The following is an 18,776-nucleotide window of genomic DNA, read 5'->3' on the forward strand; positions in this document are numbered from 1 at the left end:
GTGTGAATAATATGGATCCTGCATTACCAGCTGAGAAAGCCTAGATGAATCATGAGTTCTTCTCCCTGGAATGATGTATGGTGTCGATAGTGTCTTGTCCTACCTTATGTGACAGTATCCTCATTCCTCTTTGGCAGTGGCCACTGAGAATGTATCAGCTAAGAAGAAAAAGCCACAAGCACTTAGCGAGAGTCATTCCACATCTGCGGGTAGGAAGGATACGTAGGAAGCAGCATATTAAACACCTGCCTTGTGCTGCTTTCCTCTGATGTTTCAGCCCTTGCTTCTGCTACCCGAAATTGCCTGCTGGCCTTGTGCCATGGGGGCAGGCAGTCAGCCTGAAGCTGTCATCTCTGCGGCTGCAGATAAAGCTGAAGCCTGATGAGCTGGCACTAGTGATCTTGCTCACATGTAAGGAGTGCTGCAGTAGCAAAAGGTCAGCGCTTCCTCCCGCAGCAGCCAGCCTTATCGCTGCTGTTACAATGGCTCTCGTTTTGTGCTGAAAGCTCACAAGTCCTCTTGCAACCTCTGTTCCCTTCAGGGCCGCGGGTGAGGTGAGCAGGAAGTCAAAGCTGTCTCTGAAGTGTCTGACACCTCCTTCGTTTCGTTAAAATGAGTTTTCTTTCTCTTTTCAGTCGGCTGAAGAAAGAAGGCGACAAACAGTTGTAATAAATTATTTATTTGTAATGCTGGCTGTGGAAACCCCAGTCCTTGGGAAGGAGTGGAACATTTTTACATACAATAAGAGCTACAAAAGGAAAAAAAGAATATCTTATAAAGATTTCTTTATATATTTAAAACAGAAACAACCACCCAACAAGTAGAGACTTATCAACATAGTGTTTCATTTGTAGAGAAGATTTCTCAAGACTGGTGTGGGTCTCCCTGCATGACAACGTATTCAGAAGCCTATTGAAAATACAGGACTGTGTGGAATATTCAGAGAACTTCCTGCAATCTTGGTTTTTTGGGGTTTTATTTTGTTTCTTACTAGTTTGTTTTGAGTAGGTGCTAGAATCAGGTTCACAACACAAGTCACTGTGCGTGAAGAGACACTCAATGCATCTATAGCTATTTTAATAAAAACAAGGATTGCAAGTAGGTGACATAACAAGCTCTGAATCCAAGTGCTATAATAAGAAAAAAGAATCTACTTTTATTTTAATACATTGTAGGAAATCTTCATAATTTTCAAGAGAGCTCAGTTCTGCAGCATGGCTTTTTAAGTCTGTAAATAACCTTTTTTTGGGTAGGGGGGAGAAACAAAACAAAACACAAACTCCAGAAGCATTTATCTTGATTTTCAGTAACATCACAAATTGTGAATTCCTACCTGGTATTGACAGAATACAGAGTTGATTTTTTAATAAAAAAAAAATAATTATATATATAATTATCCCTTTAATTAAAGGGAACGATGGGTATCAATAATTTCAAATGGGTCAAAGCTTGAAATTTGGTTTGCTATCAACAATAAGCATTAAAGAGAGTTGCAGGGATAATGTTGCAAATGACTGTTTCTGTTCTTGGTTTTTTGGTTGGTTTGGTTGTTTGGGGGTTTTTTGTTCGTGTTACATCTCTCTGTTCTGCAGCTGATTTCTGTTGAGTTGGGTTTCTGAGCAGTACAGATGTCCCTTGGAGCTCGCTTACCCTTTTTGATGCCTGCTTCAAGGGTTCATTTTCAGTGTGGCCATAATACACTTCTTTCCTATTACCTTTTGAAACTTAACTACATTGGTTTTAGAATGTAGGGAAAAATTTCAAGAAATAATCTGTTCTAAAATCTCTTTTTAAACATGTTCCATGGCTCAGACGAGTACAGCCAGAGTTTTGTATGCATCCTTTTGGAGGACGTGCTCTTTCTGGCCTCTTCTGTTTGGTATGTTCTTAAGAAAAGTGGACTAGGCAACTCCATTAGTGTTCTTAAAGTTGTTCTGCAAAGACCAGTCTCTAATTCTCTTTAACTGTTTTAGTTTTGGTTTTGTAAGCAAAAAACTTTTTAACTGCCACCAGTGTTCTGTATCTCAGGAACTTCCTGCTTTAGGATTAACCGTGGACAGTAACATTTACTGACTCCCAACACAACAGGTCCGTGTGGAGTAACTCCTGTTGGCTAGTTCCCATGTGGAGGGGAGGAGAGGAATGCACAGAAGGCCAGCAAGCATTATTCTGGAGACAGCTCTGCTTACTGTCTAGACAGATTCATTTTTTATCTCACTGTTTTGCCATGGGTTTTCTTTGCCAGAGCAGAGGGTGATGCAACCAATGGACATCTGAGTCTGCTGGCCTTTTTTTTCTGCTGGCGCATAACTTCCCCCCATTCTCTCTCTCAAGTCATGAGTGCTCTCTCTCTGCTGTTGTAGACTGTTCAGTGTGATGGTTGTGTCATAGGACTGTACTGAGCCATGCTTGATAAACTTGTAGTTAATCATACATCCTGACGGAAGGCATGGCATGCACAGTGCTTTATCTGCCTCCTGCATCTCAAACCAAGGTCAGTGCCCAAAGATTACTGCCGGACAGTTAGTAACATCAATTGACCAGTTAAAAACATGCATCAGGGTATTCCTGGTCCACTTGAGGCAAGAATGTAGAGGAGAGAGGGGAGGACTATTTCAGCTGATGTTGATCTTCCTTTTTTCTTGTCCTCATTCCAGATTTCTCAGTGCTAAAGAACTGCAGTAGCGTTTAATCAGTTCCATCTGCTGTGTTTGAACTCTGTGTGAAGGCATTAGGAGGAACAGCTAGTGTTTCTGAGAGTTGGAAACCATGAGGTCAAGCTCAAATCGAGGACGGTAAAGTCTTCAGTCAATGCCTTCAGTTGCTGTGTGCAGCGATCAGGTGAAATGGTTTCTTCTGAGTAATACTTTTTACCTTTGCAAACAGTGGAGTAGTTGGTAAGATCAGTCTGCTCAGCAGAGAGAGTGCCTCAGGTTACTTTAAAGGTCTAATTAGGCATATTTCAGGTAAACCTCCCCTCCTTGGTTTTACCATGGGTAATTTGGGAGTCTGGGGTAGTTCAGCCATTTCTTCTGATCCTTCTCTTTTGCTGTTATTTTTAGCCATAGTTGTTCTTAAGGAAAAACCCAACTTAATTGCCTTCCGTGGTCCTCTCTCTGTCTGTATTGGTTTTTTTCAGCTGAAGTTTGCAGTCTGTTCTAAAGCTATTCATTGATTTTTAACTTGTATTTTCCCCAGAAAAGCATTCTGATAATTTATAGGAGTTTTTTGTTCATTCAGCAAATAAGCACTGAAATTCTTCCACTTCAGACCAATGATTAACTACAACTTTACATGCAGTGGTTTTTGAAGCCATCTCGGTGTTCGATGCCCTGTTAAAACAACCCAGACCTTTTGTTTTTCTTTAAGAAATCTCTCTTCTTTTGGTTTTTTCCCTGTGTTTGGAAAGTTGATTTTTTTAATTTTGCTTTAGTGTTTTTGAAACGTCTCTCTTGTTCTATGTCGTCATGGTTGAGCTTGTTTCACTGCACCGTTAAAGCAGAGTGTACATTCTGACTGCTACATTTATATATATCTTGAAGCTTAATGTATATATGAGTAGTTTGCGATGGGATAACACAGTGTAAACAGAGTAGAAACCCAGAAATCGTGACTTCTGTGTTCTCTCCATTTGAGTATTTTGTAATTTTTTTGAAATATTTGTGGACATAAATAAAACCAAGCTACACTACAGCAGCCAGGTTTTGCCTGCAAGCGAAATGTGTCTCTTGATTGTTGTCAGTGGGAAAAGAGTTATTTTCCTCTGGGATTATATGGGATGCCGGCATGGCCATCTTGTCTGTTACAAAGCTGTCTTGTCTTTCTTGGCTTTATTTTTAACTTGAGGTCATTTTATTTTTAATACACAGTACACCAAACACCAACATCATGTCCAGCGTTAGAGTATATTCTGCCTCCCTGAGGCACATCTATGCTCTAGGGCTATACTGGATAACTTTGTCATGTTTTCCCCTGAGATAAGCAATCACATTGATAAGAGTGAATGTGTAAGGATGTCCTGGCTGTTGTGACTTCAGGGTCTTTCTGTGTACAATGGTCATATATTGTCAGCACTGATCTGCCTGAGCACAAACACGTAGCTAGGATGAAGTGTGTGCAAAAGCTTTAATTGCATCAGCCAAAGATGAGTAGAAGGATGAGAACTTGTAAACCAGAGAGGACAGTTCCCCTAGTTTCAACATCTTTTATATTTGCGTGTGAACCAAAGGCATTGAGAAGACATGCAAAGGGGAATGAGGACTGAGGACTTGAAACTGGATATAGTACGCTATACACACACACACAGAGTAGCCTAGTTCTTTAAGCATCTTATTTTCTAGGAGATGTTATTTTGTGCCACTAACAACCAATACAGAGCTGGCAAGAGATGCATTTTCCAAAGGGATAATTGCAGAGAGGAAGAGGCACAATAATTCATTGTCTAATCATTGCCTGCTGAAAAGCTGAAATTTGCTTTCAAATTGCATCAAGTTACGTGTTTGTGTACATTTGTAGTGGCTCCCTGTCTTCCATCTGGCAGAGATTATAATGTATTTGTGTAGCTGTTTGAGTGTTCTGTATTGGCAGTTTGTGATAATCTGCATCGCCAAAATTAAAGGCAATGTTATGATGCACAGAGAGAGGTGATGAGTATCTTCGCAGAGCAAACTTTTGGACCAAAGGGAGAGGGGAAAGCTGCATTCTTGATCTGGCTCTGCTTTGATCTGATTTTTCAGTAGTAGTGAGTATTTTGACTCCAGTTCAGGCTAATTAGTGCTCTGAGTACAGTGAGAAGAGAGAGCCCTGTTGTTTGAGTGTGCTTGAAGCAGACGGACAAGTATTCATGACATTGCACAGGAGTTTGGAGCTCCCTATTTGAAGAGGCTGCTCTATTTATACCCTGTGGCATTTTATAAGGGGAAGGTCAGATCTTGTCTACTGGAAATAGCTTCTGAAAGTGCCTCTTCTGAGGCTGGCTTGAACATGTGCTATGCTATTTGGCATTTCTTTTGGGTTTTTTTTTAATTCCTTGTACTTAATGTAGAACTTGAATGGGCTCAGGCTGCCTCCCCTTTTTGAGGTGAATGAGTCTTAAAATGGTGAATTCTGCAGGGACAAGGATGAAGAGGATTTTTATCACTGCGTTAATAGAACAACATAGCTCTGTTGCAATAGTGGTGGTGTGTTAATGCTGCCTTGCCGTTGCAAGAGAAAAGGCTGAAAATCCATCTGTCGCATGGCTTTTTTATATGCACATTACCAGACTTTAATGTCATGTCAGCTCTAAAAAGTAACTTAGGCTGTGGGGTTTCAATCCTTCCCAAGCCATGGTTAGCTTTTTACAACCTACCTTCATGTAGGTTGTACATGAATGTAGAAAGAAGATGAAGAAAAGATGAATATAGGTGTTAGGCTCAGGAATTTCATCTTCTGTTCTTGGAACATGAGAAGTAGCTCTTCCACTGCTTGTTGTGGAAGTTCTGTTCCTTGTAGATGTTCCTGTGCGTTGTAGTGCCTAAAACCCTGTAAAACTCTGGCTTCTGGTCGATTATGACAATTAGAGAGCAAGAATAGCACATCCCAGAATGTCTACACTGATGCACTTTAGTTCTACTTCTTACCGTAATACTTTGCTCACATACAGCTAGTAAAATGACAAAAGCTTAACATCAGACACTGTTTCAGCATCTTCACATAAAGTCTTTGAGGAATAAGGAAAAATCTACTGATTTTTCATTCAGATTATAGACAGTGCACCTTATTAATAACCTAATGTTCTAATTACTGACTTTTAATAGGGCTGTAGTCATGAGTTTTAGCTAGAAAATGGAGAAAATACATTTTTTTGCAGTTTTCTTTGGCTTTGTTTTTTTCTTTTAAAGTAGTGGCTATTTTTAAGCCGTTTATACACACACAAATACATATATAAGGTCTGGAGCAGCTCTGTCGGCGGCGGCCATGAGGGGAGGCAGCGGCGCGGGAGGGGGTGAGGGCGGGCTGGCCCGGAAGGTTCCAGAAGGTACCTGAGGGGGTACCTCAGGGATGGCGGCGTGCGGGTAAGGGATCTCCTCAGCTGGGACAGGGAAAAGTGTGACTGAAAGGTGGCGGGAGGGGATTCTGAGGCAGAGCTTCCCCTCTGAGAGCAGCCTGTTTGCCTCTGGAGGGCAGCGCAGACCTTGGGAAAGGGCAGAGTTCCCTGATGCCGAAGGGCGCCATCTTCCTCTCTGCCCCTCAGGGGAGTGTCCCTCGGTCTCAGACGGCGCCATCTTCCCCTCACCTCCTGGGAGCGTCCCTTGGTTCCCCAGAGGAGCTGTATCCCTCTGCGCTCCTGGCAAATATCCTTTGTCCCTGAGGAAGCCAAGGGACTCGTTCTGTTTGCTCAGTTCATCCATGTTGCTCCTGCAGGTGCTCTCCCATATGTCCCAGTGTTGACTGTCCGTGATGTTTTTCCTCCCTTGTTCCTGTATGTGACAGGTAAGCCGGAGAAAGCCTTGCTGCTGTTTTTATTAGGTCTTTTTCCAGGGTAGTGTCTCACTCTGAGGGTATCAGACTCCGTGTCTGATGTTGGAGGGAATAACCTTTTGGGTGCCCTGCATGTAGAAGTTATCCTTTGCAAACTACTGTTCTGCTTGTTTCCTTCTTTAACGCAAGGTAGTTAAGCCTGATTTCTTTCATGGTGTTGACTTTGCAAAAACAAACTGGAACAAAAGATAAAAACAACATAATGCAAACCACAGATCCCAAGTGGATGACTGAGCCAGGCTGAATTTGTTCTTTACAGATGCTCATCAAGAAGCGGTAACTTGGCTCTGCAAATTCAGCTGCTTCTATATATAATATGCAATTCTCTGCCCTTTTCCTAATCCCCAGCTTCTCCCTAAAGAAAAAAACAATTGGAGGAATCTGGGAAAAGAAAAAACCCAAATGACCCACACATTTGCCTGCATAAACTCTCAGTCATTTTGCAAAGCTGTATTATTAAATGGCCACCCGAGGCACCTGGCACATGTAATGTTGAATGCTGATGAGTGCAGGTTCCTGACGCAACATCAGCGTGTCTTCCTTGGGTCTCACAGGTGAGAGAAATGGGTTTTCTCAGTAAACATTGTTCAAATCCACTTTCTGCTGGATGAGTAGTGGGACGGGTCAGGTTCATCTTCATTGCCCTCCAGAAAAGGGGAAAGGCACTATAAAAAACAGCACTTGGTGAGTGGAGGACGCTGAGCAGGTAGAAATCAGATCCAGGACAGGATTTGATAATTCCATTGCTTTTTTCACGTCTCTCAGGTTTTGAAAGAGTATGTAAATTTTAGGGCACTAAATCAAACCCAGCTTCACTGTAAGCATGAATAAGTGTTTATTAATATTAATGAAGTAGTATGCTTTCCTTTACGCCAGAGCATACTTAGGGTAACTTATAAGTACAGTTGTCAAAGTGAAAGACCTCAAAAAGATTCAAGGAATCAGTCTTGTTACCCGTTACTTTACTCTGAATAACTTTGTGTCTTTTCACTTTCTGGATGCTGTTGCAGTTCCATTTCATTATTTGTTAGCTCTTTAAATATTTGTCCAATGTCCTTACCCGTGGCAATGTCACCACAAAGCAGCGTGCTCTGCAGAGTCATTGCTTAGCTTATGAACACTCCTGTGTCGCGCTATAGCTGCGAGGCTGAGTTTCCTGCACCAGGGAGCATGTGTATGGGAGAGAAATTACAGAATAAATTGGTGCACTGGCCTTGGAAAATAGCTGTGGATGATGTCAGTGGAGTTGTATTTCAGTTTGCCTGGGGTCTTGGTTTTGCTGGAACAGGCTATTAGTCAAATCTGCAAGATGGAATTGGCATTGCAGCTTGTTTGAATGAACCCTAATGACAAAGTCTAGGCAATTACAAGGAATCCAGTGTTCTTGGTAACGTGATTGAATGTATGCTTCAAAATCCTCAGCCGCAGCTTCGTGGGGGGTTTTCCTGCCTCTAATTTGGATTGGTTTATTGTCATCTAAATGTCACTGTTTTATCCTTCTTTTGGCTTCTCTCTAGGCTGTTCCTTCACAGCTCAATGCTTTTTATACAGTAGCAAATAAAACTATATCAGTAGCAGTATTTCAAGAAGCACGAGAGTAGAGCAGAAGCAAAGGAGTAGAGGAACACACTACCCAGTTTCCCCAAGAAGCTCCAGTGAGTTTCAGCACTTCATAATATTGAGGGATTTGTTTATCGCCAAGAGAGTGTCTGTAACAATTTACTGGAAGTAGGGGAGAGGATTAACAGAGGGAATTACTGGACAGTCACAGTGTCCATTTTGAAACACATGAATTCTCTGGGTGCTCTTACGGGTTATTTGTCTGTGAAAGTGTCCACTCAGCACTAAATGTTCCAGTGGACAGAACTGCGCTATGTCCAGTGTATCTGCCAGCAAGGTCTTTTTATGCTGCAGATGTTCCTTTAGCCATTGTTTGAATGAGGGAAGCCTGAAGGTGAATGAGTATCATAGTTTGGGCTTCCTAGCAGTGTATATGGCCACTAAAGATACGTACTGTGAGATAGGGAGAAACTCCCATTCTGGCTGGTGTGTCAGGAAGGACAACGAGCATGTTAGAAGGAAGGCTGGAGAGTGTCAAGTGTTTCAACAGTTTTTGGAGCTATACCTTTGGGAATTTTGAAGGTTTATCTTCCATACATACACAAATCCCTGTAATACATTGTGCCCTTGTGCCAGTGCATGTTTTACTTGGCTCCTAGTGCCACCCCATTACTTCTCAAGAAGAACGTAATATGATTCCGATGTTGCAGAATGAGCAGATGTATGTTTGCAACTGCTGCCATGATTTGATAAACGTCCAAGTGTCTTGTGATATAGCACTGAAATGGTTTGTAAAACTGAAGGGTTGACACGGGGCCATTGTGAAGTGTCTCACTGCTTGTAATAAACCAGCAGTTAATTAAACATTCCATCATGTGCACGCTCTGTGCTGATGTACAGGGACCTCCAGGTGAAGGCAGGCCGTCGGGAGAGCAGCCAGGACGTTCTCTACAGCTGCCTCAGCATATGGGGAAGCTCTGCCTGCATTTGTGGAGGTTGTAACTTGTTCTGAGTTGACCTTAGGCTGGGAATCTGAGCAGAGACTTCAGTCCCTAGGGTGGCACTGAGCTGTAAATATTAATTCATCCAGATGACAATACTTAATAATCCCCTTGCTAGATTCTGTCTCAGTCTGTGGCACATCTTTCTTTGAAATTTAATGAGGGTTTTTTTTGTTTCTTGCTCCTTTTGATCTTCGTTTTTGGTTCAACAAGAGAATGTGCTGGACCTAGAAGGTTTGTGAAGGGTCTGCCCTCCTTCATCCATCACATTGCTGTATTAAAGCGTAGTCTGTGCTGAATTTTACTGTGGTGGTATTGATTAGGGAGGTGGGAATACTTTTCCTCCTGAGCTGACTGATTGCAAGATATTTACTCTTTTACAACAGGTAAGACAGTAAAACATAATTTTATTGGTTATACTTGCATCTGTTGCTTTTACTCTTGTAACTATTGTGTAGTGCTGCTACAGGATGAATTTCTAGCACAGACAAGCCTTTCAATGACAGCAGCAAAAACTGCAGGTCAGTTATTCTTCACTGACATTTCTGGAGGGTTTGGGAACACAGATGCCAAGTGAAAATCCTTGTCAGAGCTGTGCTCACTGGGGAAAAACCACCACGTTAAAATAGGTACCTTTGCAAAGCTCTTCTGTCAGTACTGAAGCAATGCACCACACACTTTGTTTGTCAGATGTCTTGCAGACTGAGAGTGTAATGAACTGAGTAAAGGCTGAAGGTAAAGCCTCCGTGGTGTATATTTGTGGTGGTACTACAGTGTTTCACAGCAGCATTGGATCTAGTCCATTGTCGGTGTGTAAGGTAACTGTTCATAGTCTGGTGATAGAAACCTCTGTAACTGGTACACACAAAGCAGAGCATTTCAACAGGGTTTGTACTGGAAAAATGGGTTTCCAGACATAGGCAAAACTGGGTTTCCTTTGCTGTGTCTCCCTGCTGTGATGGTACTGCTGTCCTTTCGCCTGTTGACATTGTTTTGCTACAGATTGTGCGATTCCAGAGCACACCATGCTTGCAGGGTGACTTGAGAAATACTTTTTCCCTTTTCCTCTGTGTTACTTAAAGCAAAGCTCCTTGACTTCACTAATTTCTTCTGGAGACAATACCTGGGGCCAGAAACTGTTGGGAGGTGCTGTGACAGAAATGCCTTCATCTAAATGTAAATGTTGCTTCCCTGCCTCAGGCTGCTTTTAAGAGGCTTTTTCTGTGGGAAGCAGCTACAAAGTAATGGTCCCAATCAATTTATTCCTGTCAATAAAAGGTCTTTTATATGCTTATTTGAAATGTATTGTTCTAGGGTGATGGGTGCACATCTGTTTTTTAAGCAGATGTCTCAGATGGAATGAGAAATAGGGAGCATAAAGGAGAAGGAAGGAAATTGTGTAAGGGGGGTTACAACTTGGACTCTTGAGTGCAAAGAGTGGAAAGAATTAAGGTGCTTTAATGGTGGGACACATTGTGAAGGTGTGCTGTGAAGGTTCAGTACAGGGATCATGATGAAGATAGTCACTTCAGTGAAGTAACATCTCCTTTCAGATTACCGAAGTCAGCTTGAAATTCTTTTACGTACCCCCTCTGGCTGGCTAAAAAGGAAAGCAGGTAAAGAGGTGCCATGCCAAAGTGCAAAACCTAACTCTTCATATATCCTGTATGCCACATCAGAGTGTGAATTCTGCCAGCACCACCTCTGAGTGGTGCCTTACATGCATGGGATTTCATTTTCTTTTGACTTGCACTTCAGTTTGTGGTAACCTCACTGTAGTGTTCCTGACAGCAAGAGGCTAATAGGCACAGGCAGGTGTTGATAGCAATTCAGCTTACTTTGCCAGTGGATCACAGTTGCTGTAATCCTCCTTGCAACTCCAGGCTTTTATGTCTCTGAAACAGCATTTTGGCATTCATGACATATTACTTAATGGCCCATTGAAAGATCTATCTGTCCCATAGGGCCTGGGCTGATGGTTTTGCCAATCTGTGTGTGTGCTGTGTGGTTCTCCCACAGATCCCAGTGCTGGTGTGCTGTGCCTTGGTTTGCCTGTGTATAAAACAGAGGTAAAGATACAGACTTGCTCTAAATTCTGGTTTTGTTCTTTCAAAAAAGCTTTGAACAGATTGATTTCTCCTACTTGTATTTGTGCAGTATAGGTGGAAGAGAACTTAGTAAAGGGTTTTGAGAGCCTTCACTCCTAATGGCTACAGAATTAATAATTGCAATCCCATGATTTTAGATGTGATTTGAACCTAGATTCCTGAGGTTACTTACACATTCTGTTCTGCCAATTAGGTCCTGTAGTTATGTGGTGTGGATCTGGCCCCTAATGCTCTGGAGCTGGTGTTCTGGAGGGGGCAGTAAGTAAGGTAGTGCTTCAGTCTCCATTGCTTTTCCCCAGTGCCTCCAACCTGTTAGAGTGGAGCATAAGCATCTATTCTGAAGTGCTCTATTGTGAGCAGCTGGTTACACCACCATGAAGTAGGAGAAATGCTGTTGAGTTTAGCTGGATTTGGAGTAATGGAGAGCAGTGCTTACAATACTTTACCTAAATGTGTAATCCCTGTGAGACAAAGAGCTTGTTTGCACGGTATGGGCCATATTGCATAGTCATGTGTTTGCTCTGAGGTGCTGGGACACTAGCTGAGCCTTTGCTGCAACATTTGGAAAGTGAAGATCTGGGCTTGTACTTCTTCATTATTATTTGTTAATTCTAAGCCTTTGCAATGGATAAGGTATCTCTCTTAAGCAGATGGCTGGCATTTATTGGCTGAGGAATACTAACTTTTGAGCATCTCAGCTCTGTCCTCACAGTGTCTAGGTATGTGGCTGCTGCTTTTTTTATCAATCTACCATACTGCCATGCAGTGTTCTGCAAACTGCAATGCCCTGTGTGTTTTTGCATGTGCCAGACTGAGCTGTGAGTCATGGAGAGCAGTCACTCTCAGATGATGGGGGACTGGGCTGTTTCTGGCTGGGCCCCCGGGGCTCTTGTCTGGCTGATTTTTATTTACAAGATTGCAAATAAGAAAACATGAACAGTTGGCTGATGTCCCTGGCATGCATTCCTGTGCCCAGCTGGGCTGCGGGGACTTGGCAGAACCGCCTTTACAATGCCTTCTGGCTACTGGAGTGCTGGCCCTGGGGCATGGAAATTCCTGCTTCTGCCTTCCCTTGTGGGGTGGAATAGAAAGGTCGGTGGCATGAGAGGAGACAGCATCTGAAGGAAGACCAAGGATGTGAGGCAAGTGGGCTTGAACCAAACTATTCTAACTTAAGGCCTTGATGTGATTTGATCGTTTCGTGCAGCAGTTGCTTTCTGTCTGTGATTCACCCAGGTTTTTCGCTATCCAGATAATCGTGAGACAGCCCACTCCCTCCATCCCGGAGCTGCCCACTCTGGACATGAGGCTCCCTGGTGGCTTGGCCAGGCTGCGGGTTGTCACCAGGGCCCGGGCTGTCCCTCTGCCAAGGGTGCCCTGGGAGGCCCTGGGTGCCATTGCAGCGTTTGCCACTTGATGGCAGCAGATGCTCGGGAAAAAAGGAATTCAACCTTCGCCCTTGAGCATCTCTTTCCTGGAAAACTTTAGGAACTCACAGTAACTGCTATACCGAAGTCGTGGCCAAAAAGCAAGACTTCCACAAGCATGGAAGCATGGGCTTTGTCATAGCAGGGGAGAAGAGGCCTGTGAGATCCGGGACCTCCTGCTTCCACACAGCACTGCAAGTCTGTGGCTTTCCTTGGTTTTCATTTGTTTTGCAAAACCACCTTTCTGTTACTAAAACTTCCCAGCTGCTTCCCCTTTTACCCTCATGGCTATGCACTGTGCACCTTTTGGCTTTGTCTGGCACTGCAGAGTGGTCACAATACCTTTTTGCGTTGCTTCTTCCATGTTAGGGACTGGGAGACACAGACCTTTTAAGTGAGTTGCTGTGTGTGTGTACATTTATATCCTGGGGGAATGCAGTCTAGGAATTCTCGTCTTGACTCTTGACTGGCTTTGTGGCCCCTGTGTGACTCGCATGGCCTCCTGGTGCCTTGGTGTCCCTCCTTGTAAGTCATGCTTTTGATGCCCTTGTATGGAAACAGGGATATAAACACAAAGCAGCTGTCCTGAGAATATTTGTTTCTTTTAGATGGCCCCAACTGTGGGCTCACTCTTGAACTTGAAAAATACACAAGCCATGCAATAATGTTTAATATAACAACCCCAGCTAACAATAGCCTCTTCTTCCACACCATTCAGCAGCTGGGTGATGGCACAAGGGGTTTTCTTCTAGACTTTTTGACGTTCTTGGTTTGATTGTCAGAGCCTCTTGAGAGCTAGCATTTGTCTGGAGGGCATGCCAGAGTGCCTGTCAGTTACTGCTGTACATAGATGTCATTTATCAAGCAGGCGTACTGTGGTGATCAATGGCTACTGTCAAACAGTATTGGTCTAGTAAGGACTGGTCTCAGTTGTATTGGTAGAGGATGCCCTACATAAAATGCTTCTGACCTTACTGATTAGTCCTCTCTTCTCTGCACATGGCACCTACAGATCGAGAGGAGATTTAGGTCAAGGTGTCCTACAGGGAGTTTGGCTTTCTGAAGGTTTCGTTCCAAATCACAAAGCGGGATCTCTGCTGCCTCCTCTCTGTGCTCAGCAGTCAGGCCAGGTTTTTGTGCTGGCTCACCCTGCCAGTAGCAGCCCAATTTCCTGGCTGCAGATGATACAGTGTGTCTGTACATCAGATATGCAGTAATACTTTGTGTAACTTTTTTATGTAAAGGTTATTAAGAGATTGTGGCTGGCTGACAGTAACTTAAGGATTATTTAAAGTAAATTAATTAAGATAGTACTTAGCTGTGTTACACAATGTCTTATTACTGGTGTTAGGCTCTTTGGGGGTAGGAGTAGTGCCTTTTCTGTATTAAGAATCCCAGCAGCACTTTGTCAATGCGGCAGAAAACAAATTGTGAGGGAACAGGAGCTCAGAACAACCAAGTGTGTTGCTGGAAGTCCCTGAGAGAGGCAGAAGGAACTGACAGCAGATGCCTGGCTCCTGCCTCCTTCAGTGGCCTGTGTTTATACATAAATGTGTAGCACGTGCGTGTATATATATATACATGCTGAATTTCTGCATGTGTGTACAGCAGTGCTTGTGCATGCAAATCTGCCAGTGAATTGTCAGCAGGGGCTGGTCTAAGGGTTGATTCCAAACATTGAAATGCCTTTTCTCTTTGTGTCCCACGTTCCTTTGTGCTGTCTCTTAGCTTATTAGGATGGAAGTCTGTGTTTATCAAGTTGTCCGATCTTGGGTTTTCCAAGGAAAGCAGGCTTTGTCCTCCAGGTATGGAAATGCTAGTGCAGCCTTCTTGACACCTTTTCTGAAGACCAGGGCACAGGCAGGGAAAAACATGCTAGAAGTTCAGTGATGAGACTAAATGTTCTCCAACAGAGCTGCAGTCAAAGAAGCCAAGGCCAATGGAGCCTCTAGGCTGGTTTGAAATGCTAGGTTCCTATTTTGTAGCTGCAAAGGCCAATTTTGCAACCTGGTCAGCAACTGGTATGTATTCTTGCATAGTGCATGAGTGTGGGGGAGTTTGGGTGTCGAAAATACTTACAAATGTAAAGTAATCAGGTTATCAAGTGTCTGAAGTGTTTCTTAAGTCTTAGTTGCTCAGTCAGAAGTGTTTAACTTTGTTCTTTCCATGAGGTTTTGTTCCAGGACAGCAATGAGGAGTGTGCCTTGTCATGTCCATGTGCAAGGTCTTTCTGCAAAGATGTCCCCAGACCTGGGGCAAGGAGTGGGAAGTCTAGTGTCAAGAGCTGGTGTATATGTTGGTGTAGTCTGTCGTGACTGACTGAATCCGAGCCAGGTGGAAGTCAGTCAGGAGTAGCCAAAAGCAAACCATCCCATTACTCCACAGATGAACTTAGAATAAACCATCATGTTGCTAAGAAAGAGCTTTCTTTGGCTTTCATGTTGTCCTCACACCCAGGTGTTAACCCTCTCCCCACCTGCCCTACCAAGTGTGTGGGACAGTTTAAGCTATGCTCTTTGATATTTAGCATCTCCTATGCTAGAGGCTTATGTAAAATGAGAAAGAGCAAGACCCTTGGCCTCTGCCCAGCATGTGTGTGGCATCCAGCCTGTGGTTTTTCAGCTTTTATTTTTAATACAGTCTTTGGCGAGGAGATAAATGAGAGCACCCCATTCTGTCATGCACCAAGGAGTACATCCCCCTCATCCCCATGCAGGAATGCTAGAGCTTGAAGGTTTTTCCTCTTAACTGGCTGTGACTCTCTAGCTGGCAAAAGGTGATGTGGCTGGAGCCGCACTCAACAAATCACTCCTTTGTGGTTCCCTGTGAAGAACTGCTCTGTGGGGTCCCCTCCAGAGTGCATCCTGCAGCCCACCTGCTCAGCTCCTTGTCTTCTGCAGCATTGCTGGTGGGGAACAACTCATTCATGTCACTCTGAATGCTTGTGGTGGAATGAAAAGATTTATGACCTCCCTTACTCCCCATCCACTTCTACTGTTCCCCCCACCTCTGCCTTCCCAGAGCTGGAAGGTCAGAAGTTTAAATCCTGCTTTGAGGAACTCCTGACTCGCTACCAGCTCCTACACATAGCTTCTGCTGGTCGCATTTGAACTATTTCCCTGGAAATGAGCCTACTTAAATAACTTCTTCATGTATCCATATATAAAACCATCCTTAGAAGGGCCTCCTTTGAGTTGCCTTTTCTGTACTGATACATAGGGTTGCCCAAACTATTCTTATCTTCTTCTGCAATGGATGAGAAATGGCTGCTGTTAATTTGCTTTAATGACTGAATTAATTGGGTGAAATACAGCCCACTCTTCACTTGTCTGAGATCTGCTGTATTGTAAATACCTTTTTCAGTATGAAAGTCCCTTCTGCCATTTCTAATGTCCCTGGGCCAATAGCATTATTGATTTCTTATATACGGGGAACAAGATTTACTGCTTATTTTCTGGAGACATTTCCGTGGACTGCAGTACCATCTCTCTAGCTTACAGAAATGCCCTTTCATTTAGCTTTTATTCCAAGCCCCGAACCACTGTCTAGCTCTTGGCAAATGCCCCCCCCCCCCCCATTCTACATTCACAGCTTCACCTCATCGTCTCCACTTTTGTTCTGAAGATGCAAAAAAAGAGTACCAACTATGGATTCACCCTGAAAAGGAAATTCAAAGCCTGCCTTTTTATCTGGGAAAACTTCTTGGCAGTATCAAAGGCCAAGAGATGACTTTGCAATCAACAAGGTGCAACCCTGAGCCAGTAACCAGCCTTTTGAAACAGATCAGAGAGAGGAGAAGAGAAACAATTCCCCTTGGGTGGCTTCCTTTGTATTGCTTTTGCCACATCAATATACAAGCTTGGCCAATCTTTTGTTATCTTCTGCTTTCAGTGAAATGCAATATTAACTCTTCTTGCTGATACCTGCACTTTTGGGTAAAATACACCTATTGAAGTGTTGTCTTTGGGCCATCTATATGGACCCTGAATACTTGCTGCGAGTTGGAAAGCACATCTATGTTCTGTCTAGATCTGTGTGCGTAGAAGCTCTGGAGAGAGCCCGAGTCTAATGAGCAGTGGCTGGGGAAGAAGCTCACTTGTGAGGGTCAGGAGGCAATAAATAAAATATTAGCAGGAGGAGGTGGGTGAGTCAGGAGATAGAAACAGAGCTGTGCAAAAGCTTTTTATAAAGAAACGCTGTGGGGAGCCCACAGAAAAGGAAAGACTGTCAGAAATGCACACAATATTCTGTTTGCTGCCTGCCCCTGTGGAATGCCTGGTATTATACAGGCTTGGACTTGTGGGAAATCAATCCCATGCACATGACCATGTTTCTTTTTTTCCCAATAGCAAGGAAAGATTTCAGCACATGCTAGGGAAAAGACATGAGAAGCTTCTCTAACTGCCTTGTGTTTTAGCATTTGTTCCATTCATTAAATTAGCCCTTTAAAGATGCTGATATAGTTTGTCGATGGTTCAGTGCACAGCGTGTTTTTGATCAGAAGGTTTATCTGCCATTTCTGGCTCAGTTTTGCTCAGTGCTTCAGCTTCTGTAGAGTTATGAATGGTGTGAAGTTGGCTTTAAGGAAAAAGCAATGGTAAGATGTTTGTATAAAGTGCGAGAAGGGGCAAAGTTTTGTCTTGATTTTCAGTCTGGGGGTTCCAGAAACGTACAGCTCAATGAAAGTAAAAATGCTCAGTGAAAAGTGGAGACTCAGGGATGTCCCGCAGTGCACAGACATTTGGAGGTGACAGGAGCTCTTGTGCTGGCTGATTTCATGGAGCACCTAGTAGGAGAACCACTAGATGGGGTAAAACAAGGTCACACGAGTCCTCCTAGGGCAAAAGAGCAGTTAAAAAATCATTTCGGTTCTTAACAGGAAGGCAGTGAAGCGACTAAAAAGCAGGTGTGATATGTTGAGATAATCTAATATAAGTAAGTACCCTGGAGGCAGAAGAAGACATGTTTAAAACCATCAGCAGCCACTGGAAAAGCCTTATCAGGAACAGCAGGAAGTTGGAATAATCAATCCTAGAAGGAACACAGTTCATTGCTGCAGCAGGTAGAGCCACCAAATATTTCACATATTTGTAATGTGACTTGGATTATCCAAAACCCAGCAAGGGGTTTGGTGCAAGGATTTCTTTCTGGGTGCTGAATGCCTGGGTTGGTTAGACTTGGTGCATACTTAAGTAAGACATATTAGTGTTCTGTATTACACTGGAAACATTTAAACCAATTCTGTTTCTTGGATAAGCACTACCCCTGTTCATTTTCAGAAGTCTCAACCTTGTGTGTGTGTATCTGTAAATATGTATATGTAGATACATATGAAAAACCTGCTGAGTGTAAGAGTAGGGCTCACACAAGGGAGGGAGGATATCTGATTGTGTAGTGCAGAGGTGAGAGCAGCTCTTCCAGGCCTGCTAGAGGAAACAGATAAGACAAACCGTCAACTTCAGAGCACTGAGAGGCTGCGAGCACTGGCACATCTAAGCTTTCAGCCAGTCTCTGATCGTGGCATGACGGAAATGGGACAGAAGTTGAGTATTACCACTGGCTGAGCACAGGATAATGAGGGCACAGAAAAGCATGGCTGGGCTCATTAGCCATTCTGCTGCCCAATTAGGCTAGGAGCTAATTGCTCATTAACGAGCCCATACCTGCTGAGGCAGCTGGGCTCCCCTAGAATTCTCGGCTGGAGCCACAGCAGAGACTGGGGAGAATAGAAGCAAGATTTGAAACCAAGGAAATGGAAAAACTCGTCTGCCACTGAGGAAGGTTTTTGCTGCCTCTGCCGCCACTCCCTGGGGACAGTAGCTTGATTCCTGGCACCGCTGCTGCCTGAAAGGCATGTCAATTAGCCCTGAGCTCCCACTGAAGGCTTCCTCTTCCTGGCATCCTGCAGCCCTGACACTAATGACGTGGAAAAGGAGTGGCTGAGGCGAAGATGCTGGGGAGCTGAAGGTGGAGGGGTTATTCTGACCTGTGTTTTCCTCCTGAACATCCTCTGGAGAGCAGCCAAGTTTCTGACTAAGAGGAGGAAACATGGTGATTTGAAACACAACAATCACACACAAGGGTCAGCAATAGGATGCTGGAAAAAGTAAATTGCAGTACTCTGGTCAAGTCCATCTCTGCAGGGTATAGGCCTGTAG

General features: G+C 43.7%; 1 protein-coding gene across 4 annotated transcripts in view; it reads left to right on the plus strand.

The window, feature by feature from the left end:
* The window catches only part of RERE (arginine-glutamic acid dipeptide repeats), a 229,407-nt gene extending 225,687 nt beyond the window's left edge, over nt 1-3,720 (plus strand). For all 4 annotated transcript variants that reach the window (XM_030507879.1, XM_030507880.1, XM_030507882.1 and 1 more), the window contains one exon: nt 636-3,720. In XM_030507879.1, coding sequence (XP_030363739.1) covers nt 636-669 — 34 coding nt within the window. In that variant the 3' untranslated portion in view covers nt 670-3,720. The remainder of the gene's footprint in view (nt 1-635) is intronic.
* Nucleotides 3,721-18,776: the final 15,056 nt, after the last annotated feature.

The sequence above is a fragment of the Strigops habroptila genome, chromosome 16, assembly GCF_004027225.2.
Source record: "Strigops habroptila isolate Jane chromosome 16, bStrHab1.2.pri, whole genome shotgun sequence".
Taxonomy (NCBI): domain Eukaryota; kingdom Metazoa; phylum Chordata; class Aves; order Psittaciformes; family Psittacidae; genus Strigops; species Strigops habroptila.